At 42.9% G+C, this 17,990-nt stretch overlaps 1 protein-coding gene across 3 annotated transcripts in view; it reads right to left on the reverse strand.

Moving 5' to 3' along the window:
* Positions 1 to 2,577: 2,577 nt before the first annotated feature.
* Positions 2,578 to 17,990, reverse strand: part of Btbd7 (BTB domain containing 7) — a 68,886-nt gene continuing 53,473 nt past the window's right edge. The window contains exons 7-11 of one of the 3 annotated variants that reach the window (XM_048361815.1): positions 17,831 to 17,974; positions 14,814 to 15,003; positions 11,211 to 11,389; positions 8,858 to 9,310; positions 2,578 to 7,684 (exon numbers count right to left, since the gene is read on the reverse strand). In XM_048361815.1, the coding sequence (XP_048217772.1) occupies positions 6,866 to 7,684; positions 8,858 to 9,310; positions 11,211 to 11,389; positions 14,814 to 15,003; positions 17,831 to 17,974 (1,785 nt within the window). In that variant the 3' untranslated portion in view covers positions 2,578 to 6,865. Of the gene's footprint in view, positions 7,685 to 8,857; positions 9,311 to 11,210; positions 11,390 to 14,813; positions 15,004 to 17,830; positions 17,975 to 17,990 lie in introns of those variants that run through there. The other 2 variants (XM_048361816.1, XR_007213146.1) reach the window with 2 other exon arrangements.

Raw genomic sequence — 17,990 nt, forward strand, 5'->3', positions numbered from 1 at the left:
CCTTCTCTGGCTCGGGGTTAGTGCTGTACCACAGAGCCACAGCTTCATCTCTAGCTTTTTTTTTTTTTTTCTTTTTGGTAGTTTATTAGAGATAAGAGTCTTATTTTCCTGCCTCGGCTGGCTTTGAACCTTGATCCTTAGATCTCAGCCTCCTGACTAGTTAGGATTACAGGCCTGAGCCACACGCACTGGCTTCAGCTAGGCCATCTGAGCATGCGTCATACTTTGTGAGCTTTCTTCCCATGTGCAAGGCTCTGCTAGGCTGTACTTCCTCCAAGTTCATCACCTGAGTTCTCCTTTCAACCTTCCCCCTCTTCACACCGTCTACCCCCAAGGCTCCAAGTGCCATTTGTGTGACTACTTGCTCAGAGGTGTGGGTTCACACCCAGTTGCCATTTGGTGGTCAAGCCAACATAACCAACATTGAAACTCATCTTTCCCTTTCATCAGCCTCCTCTCTCTCCCAACCCTGCAACAGCCAGGAGACACTGCATCCACCGAAGTCTGAATCTGCCCCTTTGCTGACTGGAGTCTCATCACTCCCCACCCCTTGCCAGAGTGATCTGAAGCATGCACACGTGGCTAATTATGTCCTCCCTACCCTGTGGTAGCTACCTTGGTTCCTGTAGGGCCCATCTCAAAATGGCATTAACTATTACCCCTCACCCCCAAGATCGCCCTCCCCAGGCTCAGCCAGACCCCCCAGCCTTCCCTTCAATTAGCTGATGTCTTTGCTTCTCAGAAACTAAACGGTTGGGGTGCGGACTCCGAGTTTCGTGCAGTCCCTGTTATGAATATTTGCCGAACAAACGCCCACATTTATACCCATTTCACCCTCTCATGCTTGTTCCCTTTACCCAGCCTGGCCGCCAGCCCACGGGGCACAGCAGGGCACGGGCTGAGAGCTCGGGTTTCGGTCCAAGCTCTGCCAACTTCCTCCCCGTGTGAACTGGGAAAAGGGTTCCCAGGCCCTCAGCTGAAGCTTTTCTTTTGTAAAAGGGCACAAATAAAAGTACTTAATTCAGAGGATTAAAGAAAATCATACCTATTTCACTGAAGGATTAAAGATAAAAATATGAAGTGCTTCGCACAGAATCCATTATTTCTCCTTCCATTTACTCACTTCACAATCTTTTCAGGCAGGCCAGGCTTGCCCTCCGCCCTTCACCGTTTGGACTGCCTTCACGTACAGCTCCTGGAAATGATACCATTTTGTCCACTGCTCTTTTTCTTTTGTCAGTCATGGGGCTTGAATTCAGGGCCTGGGCGCTGTCCTTGAGCTCTTGCTCAAGGCTAGCGCTCTACAACTTTGAGCTACAGTGCCATGCCTGGTTTTCTGGTGGTTAATTGGAGATGAGCCTCATACTTTTCTGTTCAGGACAGCTTCAAACTGACCCTTAGAGCTCAGCCTGCTGAGTAGCTAGAATTACAGGTGTGAGCCACCAGCATCCGGCGAGATTTGTGTGGCTACACTGGGGCTTGAACTCAGAGCCTTGCACTCTTAGCTTAACTTTTTTCAAAGCTGGTGCTCTTTCACAGCTCCACTTCCAGCTTTTTGGTGGTTAACTGGAGCTAAGTCTCCCAGCACTGCTGTGTGGGCTGGCTTTTTAAACTGTGATCTTCTTTTGAGTAGCTTGGAGTACAAATGTGAGCCACAGACACCGGCTCAGGAAAGATCTTATCTGCCAAAGTGGAAGAAGCAAGTTGCTAGGGAAGCTTACTTCAAGAGTTAATCATTTAGGATAACCCACAAGTACAGAAACGCAACATGTGTCAGTCCTGTGGCTTGAACTCAGAGCCTAGCTTTTTCACTCAAGGCTGGCAATCTACCACTTTAGCAATATCTCTCCTTCCGGCCCTTTGGTTAGATGGAAATAAGAGTCTCAAGAAGTTTCCTGCCCTGGCTGACTTTGAATTGTGATCCTCAGACCTCTTAGCTAAAATTGCAGATGTGAGCCACCAGTGCCCAGCTTTTTTAATTCTTAAGAGACTCACCCATAAAACACTTGTCTTGTGTATGATTCAGAGTTCAATCTCTTCCACTGGAGAAGGGGGAGGGTATTTTACAGCAAAATTTCAACGATGGAAATTAGAAATATTTCATTTCTTCAAAATCCTAGACTACAGGTACCTGTAGACCCAATCTGTCAATTAAAATCTCTGAAAAATGTTCCAGTGAGGGCTGGGAATGTGGCTTAGTAGTAGAGTGCTTGCCTTGCATGCATGAAAGAAGCCCTGGGTTTGATTCCCCAGCACCACATACACAGAAAAAATCAGAAGTGGCGCTGTGGCTCAAGAGGTAGAGTGCAAGCCTTGAGCAAAAAGAAGCCAGGGACAGTGCTCAGGCCCTGAGTTCAAGCTCCAGGACTGGCAAAAAAAAAAAAAAGTGCCAGTGAAATAAGAGAAAATAAACCTGGTGAGTCAGAATATTTCCAAGAAAACTATGTATTGATGTTTATTATCATAAATGCCTGGAAAGTTTAAACCTCAAGACAGAGGAAATTGAGGAGTATAAATACATCTGTAGATGAAGATTGCACCTGCATCACTTAAACAGACTACACCCAACTCAGCAGGTTCTATACAAGCCATTTATTTGAAATGTCAACTCTATGTAGGATAAAGTCAGTGTTACATGCTTATCAGTAACGGTAGAAAAATAGAACCAGTGAAAACCTCTGTACAACTGTAATGGTACTCAAAAGAGAAATGTTTTGTTTTACAATGCTTCACACCGACGAATTCAAGTTTGGAGGTACCTAAATAAAAATACTATATATTTCTTTAAAAAACACTATGTACAATTGAAGCGTAAACAAGTTTTACAAAGTACTGGTTATGCAGGTTGTAGAAAACACTTGCATAGGACATGAAATCAGTTTAAGAAAAATTTCTGAGCCTTTAGCATTGAAGGCACTTGACTTTATACCAGTAACAGCACAACCACAAGAACTGCAGTGGTGTAGAAGGTCCCACTTCCCCCAAGAACACACGTGGCAGACACAACAGGTGGAGCTCGAAAACTGTTCGCGTTCAGCCACCTCACCTAAGAGCAGGATTTCCCACGGCCTGCCCAGGTAACCCACACACAGTGTCACATGCACGTATGCTTGAGGAAGCTTCCAGAGCTTCTCTGATCTCAGACAGAACCTACATAAACACAAACACAAGAAGAGATTGTTTTTTTCAAGACACACACTTGCAAATAAGCTTTCTATAGAAATGGTCACAGCATTATAATATTCAGAACATGGAAGATTGCTACACAGCCTGAAGGTTTTCCAGAAGATACAAAATCAAAAGACTCACTCCGATAGTAACTACATAACGGCTATTGCAATTGATGGGACAGACGGATAACTTAACATTTCATAAAGCGGTGCTCCTACGTCAGTGTTCATGGAAAACAGAAACCTTCCAGCAGTGTGCAGGGCAGCTCTTAGCAAGATGACTGAGGTTTGAAGGTAAACCATGTAGACAGCGGGCCGCTGTAGACTGGGAATAGCACCCATCCCTGCGGCTTCAACAGCCACGGCAGAGCCACAAGTCATCCGAACACTTCAACAGTTCCCTTTGAGTTGTCCTAAAAACACAAATGCTTTAGAATTGCTAAACAACTATCTGACAGGGGTTTCACAAAACATATTTTTCTCTAAAAGGCAAAATTCAGTATTATGAGCATTCGTGTCTTGCAGGATAGTTATAGTGAGTGTTGATCCTTCAACTCCACAGAAAGTGCCTGAGGTCAGCTTTGAGCCCAGCGATGCTGCATCTGCTCCTGTTACATTCTGCAGCCTCGGCTTCTTTCAAATGCACAAAGACTGCGCCCAAAGTTCGAACTTGAACAGCTCCCGAAAAGAGACCCTCTACCCTCTACAGGATGACAAGTATAAAAGTGTTCACGGAAACAAGAATTAGGTCATGTATCAGACAGGGGTACAAAAAGACAAGTATTGTGAACTCACTAAAATCCTAAACGCCTAATGTGTTCTGGAAATGTCAGGCTAGCTCAGGTGTAGGGACACGTGCCTAGAAAACAAGCCAAAGGGATGTGACCATGGGAATTCAAGCACCTGTGGTTTGAATGCTTTTGCCTTTCACGATGCTGTTTTCTTCTTATGAACCATAAGTAATTCTGAAGTTATTTTTAAAAAACCATAGTTGAAACAATACTCTAAGAAAAGGAGCAAGAGCATCTTTAAGAAATCTGATGGCCCTTTTATACTAGAACCTACGCGCTAGTTCTCTAACCTTAGTACACTGCGGGCCCTGGAAGCGGTGATTGTCCTAACGGCCTGATTGTCCGTGGCCTCAGAAGGAGAGATGGTATTTTTGTGATTTGGTTCTTATTAAATTTCTATCCCAAGTAAAATGCCAGTTCTGTGGCCTAAACTTTATGTTACACATGAAGACATTTTTGTTTATTTTTCTGAGAGCAATCCTACTCAGACTTTACACTTATCTTAGTACAGCATTAAAAATGACAGAATAGATGGGTTCAAAAGCCAGAGGGCCGTAGCAACTCAACCTACCCCATTAACCACACTTCACAAGATACATGAAAAGTCCACAAACACCTGTCTTAACACACACTTTTACAAGTTACATCAGTCCACAGTCCCACGAATTAAGATTCCCCTCTGTACACATAGGTTAGCCAGGTAAGCTACTAAACCACCAAAAACTCACAAATTAAATCATACTATCAACAGTGGCCGTAGATTTTTATCATTGTTGGGATATGAAGAAATAACAAATTTGTAGAAAAATCAAGGTGTGGGATCAATAGTACTGGTTCAGTATGGGAGAAAAAAATTGCTAATAGATGAGAAAGCTTTTTATCCTCACCCAAATGAAGTCTACTCATTCTCATCTGCAGTACCTGCCCAGTTACTGCTAATTCAGGACAGAAATCTAGAACCATAGCAAAATGATTCATGCCAACACATGGAGAGAAACACATATTAAAGAGTATGATGGAATCATCTCCGTTTTCTGAAAACCGACTGAGAATGGGCTTCAAAAGAGAGCATCATCTACTGTAAGAGGTACAACTCTTAAAAATGGGGATGGGTCCTATGGTTTTCTATCTCTTAAAGGCGATGTGAGCGGCCCACAGCAGACGAGGAGCCGGCGGCTGGGCCAGGAGCTCGGCGTGCAGCACGGCCTGGCGTCAGCGATGCGAGAGCAGCAGCTAACTGGTCAGGCAGCAGAGACTGACATGTTCCCATCTGTGAGATCCTCTACTTTTAGGATTGATTGAAGTGTCAGATTATTCCTGAGTGTATATCCACAGGGTAAAAGTAGGAAAGGACTGTAAGAGAAACTACAGTTTCAGAAGAAATTATAGAGTTGTCAACACCCAACAGAAACCTATTGACTTCAAAGTGCATGGAATTCATTTATATGGTAGCTTGTAAAGACTCCCTAGCCCTGCATAGTTTAGAATGAGTGTGAGTGATTCAGGTATATATACACATACATAGAAGAGAGGCTCCCAACACCCTTCCGTGAAGGAATGTTCCGGAAGTTCTCTTTTCTTCTAAGTGCTACGTGTGTACGTGTTTGTAAAAATACAAAGTGAATGCTCAAATAACATTGAAGAGATTTAAAAACTCAAATACTAATATATTTACACTGGATAGTAAGAAAAAACAGTCCTTAGCTCATACACTGCCCTTCCAAGGGAGAGGGGCTCGAGACCCCATGTGCTCAGTGGCTCAGGAAATGCCAAACCAGCCTCCCTGGAGTTCAAGTAGGACATGTAGTGTTTTACTGAAAAGAATTACCTTGTGTGTGTTTTTTTCTTTTTGGTGATAAAGCGTTATACATTATACAAGAACGTTTTGTAGGACACAAAAATCCAGACGTACTTTGAAAAACACTGAAAAGAAAACATATGCTTACAAACACCAAATAACATCTATAAGACTGAAGCCCTTTTGTTTTTGGTTTTTCCCATAGAAAGCAGGACAACCGAAGGCAGCAGGCGGTCACTTCCCCAGCTCAGGGGAGAGCTGCGCGCGGAGCCCGAGACCTGCCAGAGTGCCCTTGGGGTGATTTTGCTATGTTCACTGCTTCCTGAGCCCAAGGGATGCGATCTCCTTAGAAGCTCTTCAAGCGAGTGACACTGCAATCCACACCGCCAGTCTGCACAGGCCCCAAGCCACATTCACACATACCACGTCTACAAAACAGAGCCCCAGAAGCGGGCTGCGCGCCCGGGCTCTTCTCTCCTGAACCCGAAGACTTCAGGAACCTGATTGTACTCCTGCTGGGGAAATGAAGACCAGCTCCCAAGACTTATTAGGGAAAAAAATGACATCAGGTTTATGGAGACAAAGCAGGAAGATTTCGGAACTAAAACAATCGCTAAAAAGAGGAGCATTTTGATGTGCTGTTCTTTGGAATTTCTATAATTAAAAAATAAACACAGAACTATTTTATAAGAAAATACATCTTAGTGTGCAATCAAGTGCACATGGAAACTGGCAGATGAAAGGTAAAATGCAAAAAAGTATGAAAATACAGTCCTTTAAATGTGGCAATAAAGTTTAACATACTGATATAAAATTAATACAGCTAAAATAAATGTACAAGTGCAAAAAAAAATTCCATCATTTGTAAAGAGGAAAAAAAGTGCCAGCTTGCTTGCTCTTTAAGATGCTTCCCCACAGACATAAAGGAGACAGACGTGGCATCCAAAACAACTGTTAGCATGCCATGTGGAATAAAACATACGCACACAAAAACTCCAAGACAGTGATGTGAAACTGAGCTGGCATCAATGAACCGGTGAGTTGTTGGGTTACATCGTAAATGGGATGTTTCACATCTCAGGCACAGACGACTTCCAAGTCTGCTCTCAGAGAGCAGACTTTTTGTAGAGGAAGTCTGGCTTGCTTGGTGACCTCCTTCCTCTGCTTATGGAATCTTCCCTTTCCAGATCTGTGTTTCTCTGAACTCCGTGGCCCAGAGACTCGCTGTCTGCCAGTCTTCTACTGGGTCGCTCTTCTGGAGCTTCGGAGCTACATGCAGAATGTGAAGAAGGTCTGTTAGAAGTCAGCCCAAAAGTCAAGTCAGTTTCTACAGTGGTTCGCCCCCTGACATGGGCTGGGCCATTACCAGCGTTTTCTGGAGCTGCTGAAGCAAAGTCTGACCGCGGGGGAGGCTGCTCGACGACATCCAGGCGGATGGGCTCACTCTTCTGTCTGTGCAGAGGCCCATCAGGGGACAGTGGATAGTCTCTCCTAGCATCTTCCTGTTTTTTAGGAGAGGTCTGACCAGGAAGGTAGGCTGACTTTAAGCCACTTGGTGATGCCTTATTGTGGCTGTACAAATCGGGACCAAAATATCCACCTTGTGAAGGGGGAGGGGTGCGTCTGCCAGGAGCAGGTGTGGAAGGTCTGCAAGCAGCGTTTGAGAAGTCATAGAAATCCGGGTATTCCTGCTGATTTTCTCTAGCATCTGCTTTTTGCTCTAGTGTGTGTTTTTTTCGAGAAGTGTGTGTAAGCCTCTGTGGAACACACGAGAGATGCTGGGGAGGCCCTGGTCCTACTTCAGAAACTGGCTGGCTTAGTTCTGTTTCTACAGCAAGTTCTGGAAGCCTCCTGTCCTTGAGAGACAGTGTGGACACCCCCATGGCGATGTCTGGCATCAGGTCATTCAGCAAAGGTTGTGTACACTAAGACAGAGACAAGGAGAGGAGGCACAGTTAAAAAAAGCGTCCAACAATTCCCTTTGACATATGGTTCACTGACTCTGTCACCTGATTATAAAATTTCCTATAGAGATAACTGCTGTTAGCACCATGAAGCATATGAGCTTTTTATCTTTGAATATTTACCAATTTTGTCACTACCTTAGAGACCACCATTTGAATTTACTACACAACAGTCCGTTATTTATATGTCACGATTTACCATTCTCTTATTTAGATTTCTTTTTTTTTTTTACAATAACCAAACTACCATAAATATAAACAAATTACCTTAAAGGAAGTTTATTTAATATAAAGTAGGAGAACTTTCGTGCTGGAGAGCTGTGGACCAGGCTGAAAGAACAGGCTTTTGGTTCATTAAATGCTATCAGCCTTTATATACTCTGGGAAATTGGGAGGAATAGGAAAAGCAGGAAGGGGACAAAAGACAGTCATCTGACCAGGGTGTATATTAGTCTGACAATTACATTTAAATAAAGCTCGCCTCACAAACAGGTGTATGGCTTGTTTTCCTTTAAAGACAGCATGACAGGGTAAGAAGACTTAAAAAATCAAACAGAAGCTCAACCTCTACAGCAGTGCAAATTATGAAAAGAATCTTCTCATCACACCTACTTGCTCTAGAGACTGAAGCTCTGGGTCTGATGAGGAGCTGCTGATCTGGCCAGAAAAGACATGCCCAGGGACTAAATTTCTGCCTGTTTTCTTAGTGCAGACACCTTGTCACATAGGTCCTGAGGGTATACTTGACTATCAAGTAAGATTCCTTTCTTGTCCAACACCAAACCAATTTGGTAGAATAATAGGTTCCATGGACATCAGAGGTAGATTCTATATATGTGCTAGAATAGAACATTAAGACACTGGACTGCTCAGATAAACTTAGTGTACGTGATCCCAACAAATAAACTTCAGAAATCAGTAATGAGCTTCATGCCCTACCGTAGTATACAAGTTCCTATCCCTCCAAGCTTCTAGCGCCTGTCCATGCTTACTTCTTGGCCCTTAAGGGTATGAGTTCAGCTTGTCAGTAGCACCGGCTGCTACTGAATCCCAGTAAGGCTCTTGAGGCCAAGTGACTAGTTCCTAGCATCCCCTAAACTTTTGGTTTGGGGCGTTACCCAAGTGCTGACTCACCACTTGTTTCTCCGATGCCACTGTGGTCGAGGCAGCGGCGGCAGCAGCAGCAGCAGCAGCAACTGTCTGTCTCCCCAGTCCCGTTGTGTTGGTGCAATCAGGAGGCGCCGCTTTAATACCTGGCAAATAGACTGGGGGAGGGCCAGCTTTAGGAGCCGTTCTGGAGTGAAACAGCGAATGGTTACAGGGGTAAGAAAAGGAACGTGAAGGGTGCTGACTGGGGAGTCTTTGTTTCCAGCCGGCTTTGAGCTGGTTATGGATTGGGGTGACTGGAGGGTGGTATGGAGGAGGTGGAGGGGGTAAAGGTGGATGGAAGGCCACAAAAGAGTCCAGGTCTGTAAACATGGTTTCTGCAGTTGGGGTGCTGTTAACGCGACACCTCCCAGGCTGCCTCAGGGTCAATAGTGGACTTTCATCTCCAAAACGTTCATCAGGAAAGAACTTGTGAGGATTCTAAGAAACATTTGAAAAAAAAAAAAAAAAAAAAAAGGATATGAATTAGATTTCATAGATTTATAGGTTGAGTTAAGTGAGGTACTTAAGAAAACTACGTTCTACAAGAATAAAAAGGTTTAAGATAGCTTTCTAGGGCTGGGGATATGGCCTAGTGGCAAGAGTGCCTGCCTCGGATACACGAGGCCCTAGGTTCGATTCCCCAGCACCACATATACAGAAAACCGCCAGAAGCGGTGCTGTGGCTCAAGCGGCAGAGTGCTAGCCTTGAGCGGGAAGAAGCCAGGGACAGTGCTCAGGCCCTGAGTCCAAGGCCCAGGACTGGCAAAAAAAAAAAAAAAAAGATAGCTTTCTAGGGCAGAAGCCCAAGAAAAAGTTACCTTAATGATAGTACAGAAGGACAGTGAAGTTTATATGTAGACCTAAGATACAACTATTGAGAACTGCTCAACTGAATATTCCAGCAAGTCACTCTTGCAAATTACGTGATAAAACAAAAAAGCAGTAGTAAAATCTAATTCATATAGGTCACAGCTAAGAAAGTAAGATGAACTTTATGAAATCAAAGGAAGCAGAGACGATCAGTTGAGTATCTTTGTAACAACTTCCTAATACAGCATCATTACGCTCTTCATCAGAAACAACTGCAAAACACCTGTTTTTTTTGGCCAGTCTTGGGGCTTTGCTCAACGCTAGCACATGAGCCACACAGCGCCACTTCCAGCTTTTGTTTTTTTTCTTCCTGTGTCTGTGGTGCTGAAGAATCGACCCAGGGCTTCATGCATACTACGCAAGCACTCTACCACTAAGCCACATTCTCAGCCTTGCATAAAACACAATTTCTTATACATGACTATGTACAGGTTAAGATTTTGATATAACATTCTATGAAAACACTTCTATACAGTTAGGGCATCAAATTAAGATGCAATTTAGAATGACAAAGGAAACAAAAACCAGACTAGAAATATAATTAAGAGCCTAAAAAGAGCATTCTGCCCTACTTTTTTTTTTCTTCTTCAAATTTTTATTATCAAACTGATGTACAGAGAGGTTACAGTTTCATACGTTAGGCAGCCTTCTGCCTTACTGAGGAACACCATCTCACATTTATCCTTAGACAAGGGTTAGGACTGTTGGACTCTGGAGTTAGTGGCAAAAAAGTGTTTGAATCACTTGACCAGGCAAAATTAAATTTTATTTACAGTTTCTATTTAATAGCTATAATTATACTACTTTAAAAATCCTATCTTAGGGACTGGGAATATGGCCTAGTGGCAAGAATGCTTGCCTCCTATACGTGAAGCCCTGGGTTCGATTCCCCAGCACCACATACATAGAAAATGGCCAGAAGTGGAGCTGTGGCTCAAGTGGCAGAGTGCTAGCCTTGAGCAAAAAAAAAAAGAAGCCAGGGACAGCACTCGGGCTCTGAGTCCAAGGCCCAGGACTGGCAAAAAAAAAAATCCTATCTTAATTGCAAAATCAATGGTACTGCTTTTGTACCTAATAATTACTAGAAATAAGTTTTTATTTTTTTTCTGCTAGATTGAAAAAAGCAACTCTTCCGTGATTCCCATGTTTGCAAAAAGTTATAAGGTACAGGAGAGAGAAACGGGGAAGGAAGAGGGATACAAGAATCAGGAAGATTCTTCTCTTCACAACCATCCATTCTATACAGAGGGAAAGGAATGCTCAGAGTGGTTAAGTAACTGGATTCCAGTGAGCAAGTTGGTAAGCAGAAGAGCCAGTTCTGGGCGTCTACTCAGCCTCCTATCTTTCACCAGGCAGTGACAGGGTGCAGAGAAAGCAAAGCAGCGGCCCAAGGTTCTTTAGGCTGTCTCACCCACTGCCTCACTGATGATCAAAGGGCAACACCTTACAAAAGCTGAGTGTGTCCTACCTGTAAAAGCTCTGCAGCAGCATCTGCCAGCCCGAACTCTCTCAGTACTCGAATCTGGATTTCATAACTGACAGTGGCACCCTCCCCACAGTTGAGTGCATAGGCTCTCTGAACCTGCTCCGTGTGCCGTAGTTCCTGTAGGCGCCTGACCATGTCTTTCATAATTAGGAGACGAGGAACTGGAAGGAGAAAAACACCATTAGACAAAATTCCTGAGCTACACAAGACTAATCTATGAGCATAAGGAAAAACCCACGGACTTTGTATCAGAATCTTCTCATATTTCTGTATTATTTTAGACCACAGTTCAAATAAAACTTGACTTGCACGTATTCTTGTCTGAATCTTAAGACATGCAGTCTAACTGACACAGTGCTTGACTAGCATATGCAAGAGTCTAGGTCCAATTTTCAACCCTACAAATAAATAAATACATAAAATTCTTTTACTTAAACCACTGTTTGACACCTGACTATGCAACAGGGACTGGCCTTGCATATTTAGATGTGCAGAATGATAGACATGACCCCTGTCCTCAAAAGGGTCTAATTTTAGTAACTGAATGGAACAGGTACAGTATAGTGTCTCTCTATGAGCAGAGACAAGAGCAAAGGATATATGGCACAAGCTGCTAACTTCCTAGTAGAAGTGTAAGTGTGAAGTGTTAGGGGGAGAAGGCAGAACATGGAGAAGCAACTTCCATGGCATTCTGTGTACGCCAGTAGTCATGCACATGGGGATGACAGGCTCAGAGCTGTGACTGTGGTCTGAGGGCTGCCTCAAGCTGGCAACCTCCTTTTGTAAGAGAAGTTTCACTGGAACATACCTAGCTTTTCTTTTGGGTCACATTTATGTCTGTGATAGAGTCTGTATGTCCCATAAAGCCCTTAATGCCGTTTACTTAAAAAGTAAAGGGGGGTATGACAATCTTTATATTGTGAGATTTAAGGATTATGGTTCAAAGCCAGCTTTGGGGAAAAAAAGCCATTCATTTCCATTTAAATAGCAAAGATCTAGAACTGGAGCTGTGGCTCAAGTGGTAGAGTGGCAGCCTTGAGCATAAAATCTAAGGGAAAGTGCCAGGCCTTGACTTGTTTATTTTATTTATTTATTTATTTTTGCCAGCTTTGGGGCTTGAACTCAGGGACTGAGCACTGTCCCTGGCTTCTTTTTGCTCAAGGCTAGCACTCTGCCACTTGAGCCACAGCGCCACTTCTGGCCTTTTCTGTATATGTGGTGCTGAAGAATCGAACCCAGGGCTTCATGTATACGAGGCAAGTACTCTTGCCACTAGGCCATATTCCCAGCCCCCCAGGCCTTGAATGCAAGCTCCACTACACGGGTACATGTGCTCACACACATGCATGTGTGCACACACATACACACTCAACCCCACAAAACAACAACAGCAACAAAAACCAAGAACATTTTCTCATCTCTGTGGAAAAGAAAGGCTGGTAGGAGGAAGAGAGGCCAAACATCAATTAGCAGCCTGAGCTGAGGTTGTGGCCATGAGGCTGGAAAGGGGTAATGTAACATACAAGTACTTGTAATATAAAGTGACTGACTAGTGACTAAATATTATTTAGGGGTGAAATAGGAGCTAGAGTTTACTGAGTGCTTAGTCTGTGCCAAAGAGACTCCCAAGGATATTAACTCAAAACTAGGCAGCCCAGGCTGAAATACAACGTCTGATCTTCCCACTTTTGCTTCCTGAGTGCTGGGATGAGAGATATGTACCACCATGCCCAAAGTCTTTCTTTGGGGTACGTGGGAGATCATACTAAATTTTGATCTTAGAACCTTGCTACGCAGGTGCTCTACTTCTCGAGCCATCACTCCAGCCTTCCAAAAGTTCCTACTTGTTAGAAATACTCTCTGGTAATGAAGTGCCTCTAAACTTGAGGCAATGTTTGACGCAAGCCTAGGCTACATAGTCATGCCTACCAAGTGAGATTCTGTCATACAAAAAAAAAAGAAAAAAATAAAAGAAAGAAAAAAAAGAGAATTTCACCCGGTGCTGGTGGCTCATATCTGTAAGCCTGGCTATTCTGGAGGCTGAGATCTGAGGATTGCAGTTTGAAGTCAGCCCAGGCAGGAAAAGTCCATGAGATTCTTATCTCCAATTAACCACCAGAAAAATCAGACATGGAGCTGTGGCTCAAAGTGGTAGAGTGTTAGCCTTGAGTGAAAGAGCTCAGGGGCAGTGCCCAGGCCCTGAGTGTGAGCTCTATGACCAAGTATTTTTTTAAAAATTGCTTTTGAATGTCTAGTTTTCAACAGAAAAGATTTTGCTCTAGAGGGCACATTTGGCAATGTTTAAAAATATTTTTTAAGGGGCTGGGGATATAGCCTAGTGGCAAGAGTGCCTGCCTCGGATACACGAGGCCCTAGGTTCGATTCCCCAGCACCACATATACAGAAAACGGCCAGAAGCGGCGCTGTGGCTCAAGTGGCAGAGTGCTAGCCTTGAGCGGGAAGAAGCCAGGGACAGTGCTCAAGCCCTGAGTCCAAGGCCCAGGACTGGCCAAAAAAAAAAAAAAAAAAAAAAAAAAAAAAAAATATATATATATATATATATATATATATATATTTTTTTTTTTTTAAAGTTTCCAGGGGGGCTGGGGATATAGCCTAGTGGCAAGAGTGCCTGCCTCATATACACGAGGCCCTGGGTTCGATTCCCCAGCACCACATATACAGAAAACGGCCAGAAGCGGCGCTGTGGCTCAAGTGGCAGAGTGCTAGCCTTGAGCGGGAAGAAGCCAGGGACAGTGCTCAGGCCCTGAGTCCAAGGCCCAGGACTGTCAAAAAAAAAAAAAAAAAAGTTTCCAGGGGCTGGGAATATGGCCTAGTGGTAAAGTGCTTGCCTCATATACATGAAGCCCTGGGTTCAATTCCTCAGCACCACATATATAGAAAAAGCCGGAAGTGGCGCTGTGACTCAAGTGGCAGAGTGCTAGCCTTGAGCAAAAAGAAGCCAGGGACAGTGCTCAGTCCCTGAGTTCAAGCCCCAGGACTGGCAAAAAAAAAAAAAAAAAGTTTTCAAAAGAATGTCACAAGAATAAGGGTATATGTGTGTAACACATTCACGTATGTTAATGGCACATAATGTGTGCAGGCCAGAAACACTGCTAAATACCTAGCCACATAGCCCCCTAATATTCAGAATTATCCAGTCCTAGGGTTGAGAAATTTAGGCTAAACTGAAAAGCTTACAGTGGTGCCCACCTGTAGTTCCAAGCTGCTTGGCAGCCAGAATCAGGAGAATCACAGAAGCCCATGAGTTTGAGACCAGTTTGGATAAGGTAATAATACTACACGTGCACGCACACACACACACACACACACACACACACACACACACACACACACTCTCTCTCTCTCTCTCTCTCTCTCTCTATCTCTGTCTCTCTCTGTCTCAAAAGCTATTAATACTAACAAAAATCTTAGTTTTAAAGTATTCTTTAAGGAGAGCAAGGAATAGAGAGAATTGAAATGTGGACAAAAGTAGCATTCATGAAGGGCTGGTAAACACCAGCAATTACACAACTCCATAGATCAATCATTTAATTGTAATGTCTGACCAAAGCTCCGCCTTACCTGGGATTTCATTGGCTACCACCGAGGGCGGGCTTGACTGGTTACTGCTCATCTGCTGGTGGCTGATCATGTGGCAGCACTGCGGCATGGCATTGCTCACCATGTAGAGCGTGTCTGGAACATTGGACATTCGAACCATTCGCAGTCGCACAAGGTCCGTCTGTTCTACCATCATCTCATCCAGTACTGACTAAAGTCATAAATCAGCATAAACATAATCACTCAACTTTCCTGTGTTAAACCAAACTTGTAACAAAATCATTACATTTAAAAAAGGGGAATTCATTTATTGTTTCTCATTTATGAAGTTTAAAGTTAGTGATGAGGAAGTGGTGTTGTAGTTCAATGTGGCAGAACACTAGCCTTGGATGGAAAAGCTCAGTGAGAATGCCTACGTCCTGAGGTCAAGCCCATGACTGACCAAAAGAAAAAAACAATAGTGGTGAGAGAAGCCAAGAATCCAACCATTCAAAAAGCTGAGGCTAGGTCATGAGTCTGAGGGTAAGATTGTGAGGCAAGATTGAGTGTGTGGGTATCAGGAGGATCATGGTTTGTGGCTAGCCTTGGCAAAAAAGTTATCAAGACCCTATCTCAACCAACAAGTTGGGCATGGTGGTGTAGGCCTATAATTTCACCTACACAGGAGAAACAGGTAGGAGAATCAGGGTCTAGGCTGGCTACAGGGGCTAAAAGCATGAGACTATGGGAAAAATAACTAGGAATACTTGCTTAGTAAGGGTGAGGCCCTGACTTCAAACACACACACACACACACACGAAAAGTAACCCTTTTTGAAAAGATATAATCATCTTTTGAAAAATCTGCTTTAAATTAGAAGTGCCTTAAATTTGAAGGATATAAAATTAATCAGAAATAAGTTATACATAAAATAATTATAAAGAAAACAATGTGTCTATATGCTAAGTATCAGATCCAACAAAAATGTTCAAAATATAAACTATTAAAGATTGACATTAAATTTAATGAACCTAGAAAGAAGCCTTTGTTAGTTTCATGTTCATCTATGTCACCAAATTATACAATGGTCCAAATGAAGCAACATATGAACATTTTCCACTTTTACTGGAGGGGGGGAGATTATCGACTTTGATATGCACATAGCCTTATAAAGCATAGGTGAAGAGCTCTAAAGACTTCTGATAAAGTTTCCTCTGGAGATTTTTTTGTACTGGTACTGGGGCTTGAACTCAAGGCCTCTGGGCTCTTTTAAGGGCTTTTTTCACTCAAGGCTGGTAGGCTGGTGTTCTACCAGCCTCACCTTCATTCCTGACTTTTTGCTGGGTATTTGGAGGTAAGGATCTCACAGATTTGTCTGCTCAAACTGGCTCTTAATCACAATCCTCAGATCTCTGCCTCCTCAAGTATTGTTAGGCATAAAGGGACCAGGCACTGGTGGCTCACGCTTGTAATTCTAGCTACTCAGGAGGCTGAGATCTATGGAAAGGAGGGAGGGGGGGAGGGTGGGAGAAGGAAGAGAGAGAAGGAAGGAAGGAAAGAAAGGAATATAGGTGTGAGTTATAGTTGCTGGGCTTCTGATGGAGTTTATCAAAATGACCTTTTAAGGGCCCAGCCATGTAAGCAACACCAAGCACTTATCAGAAAAACTAGGCCCAATCATTGGGCTTTTTTCCACTTTAGACCTAATTAAAATATCAACCATATCAACCATTCAATAGGACATTATCAACTGAAGTCAATTAAACAGACATCTCACAAATCCTTCTATTCATCTTAAACTAAAATTTGAAGAAATACATATAAGAAAGCTTTTATGGCAATTAAATTCTATGTCCAAATATATTTTGTCTGTTACATTTATTTCAAAAGTTTACTGGCGATTTCTGACTTTTAAGGATTAATAGCTCCCAAAAGGCCACTTTAAAGTTCTTATGTAGGAATACATCAAATAAAACTAGTGTTTCATTTTCACATTGCTGTATTTTCCTGAGGAGTTCTTTATACTCAGAGGCTTCAAATTTGTCTTAAGTTTGCATGTTTTAAAACTCAACAACATCCTGTACTTTTGGTCTTGTACGTAAGTTTATCGGTTTTGGTGAGGGTAAGGGGGAGCACAGAAATGGGGGAACAAAGGGTGAACAAATGCAGCAGCGGTATTCATGAGACATCAGGTTGAAAATGAACTCTACAACTTGTGGGGGAGGAGCAATGGGAGGGAAAAAACTGGGAGAAACGGGAGGAAAGAGGTGGCACTGTTCAAAAAGGAATGTATTCAATACCTGACTTATACAATGGTAACCCCTCTGTATATCTCCTTTAGAATAAAAATTAAGAACAAACAAAAACCCTGAACAACAGCCAGGGGGGTAGATGTTGGTGGCTCATACTTGTAATTCAGGAGGCTGAGATCTGAGGATTGCAGTCCAAATCCAGTCTGGGGAGGAATTAACCACTATCCCTCCCTCCCAAAAAAGGAAAGCACCCAAAAAACAAAACAGGAAGTGGAGCTGTGGCTCAAGAGGTAGAGCACTAGCTATGAGCAAAAAGCTAAGAAACAGCACCCAGGCCTTGAGTTCAAGCCCCAGAACTAGCACAAAAACAAGTCAAACAACAACAATAAAAACCCCTCAACATAACTCCCAATGGTCAGCTATTCTGGAACCATGTTCCAAGAGATCACATGTGTCTTTGCTGTAGAAGTAAGATAAAATAAGTACAGTTTGCTCTCAGAACATTCTCCTACCCTCAAGATCACAAAATACAATGATTTTAGAAAAATGATAACAATTTGCAAGACAATCGGCAAAGCATCTAAGATGAGAAAAGCTTAGAATGAAATTTTATATAACCTTGGTCTTTAAATATGCTCCATAATTAGACATTTCAGAAAAAGTACTCTGTTGAGTAGTCAAACGAGAATTTCATTTTTCCTGGTACTGGACATTTTAGTTTGTTCCAAATGTTTAAATAATGCCAAAATAAACATCTTGTGCATATAGTTTGTAGTAAGTCATGTATCTTCAGACATTTTTTGTTACCTTTGCTTCTTCTACATAAGGAGAAAAGAGCCGAGGGCGGACGTATATGCCAGCATTTTTCTGACGTAACCAGGCATTTGACTTTCCACCTTCTGTTGTCGGAAGCATGTCTGATGGAGGAGTACTAATCAAGCCTCTTTTCATCTAGGAAAAAATTTTG

This window comes from Perognathus longimembris, chromosome 14, assembly GCF_023159225.1.
Source record: "Perognathus longimembris pacificus isolate PPM17 chromosome 14, ASM2315922v1, whole genome shotgun sequence".
Taxonomy (NCBI): domain Eukaryota; kingdom Metazoa; phylum Chordata; class Mammalia; order Rodentia; family Heteromyidae; genus Perognathus; species Perognathus longimembris.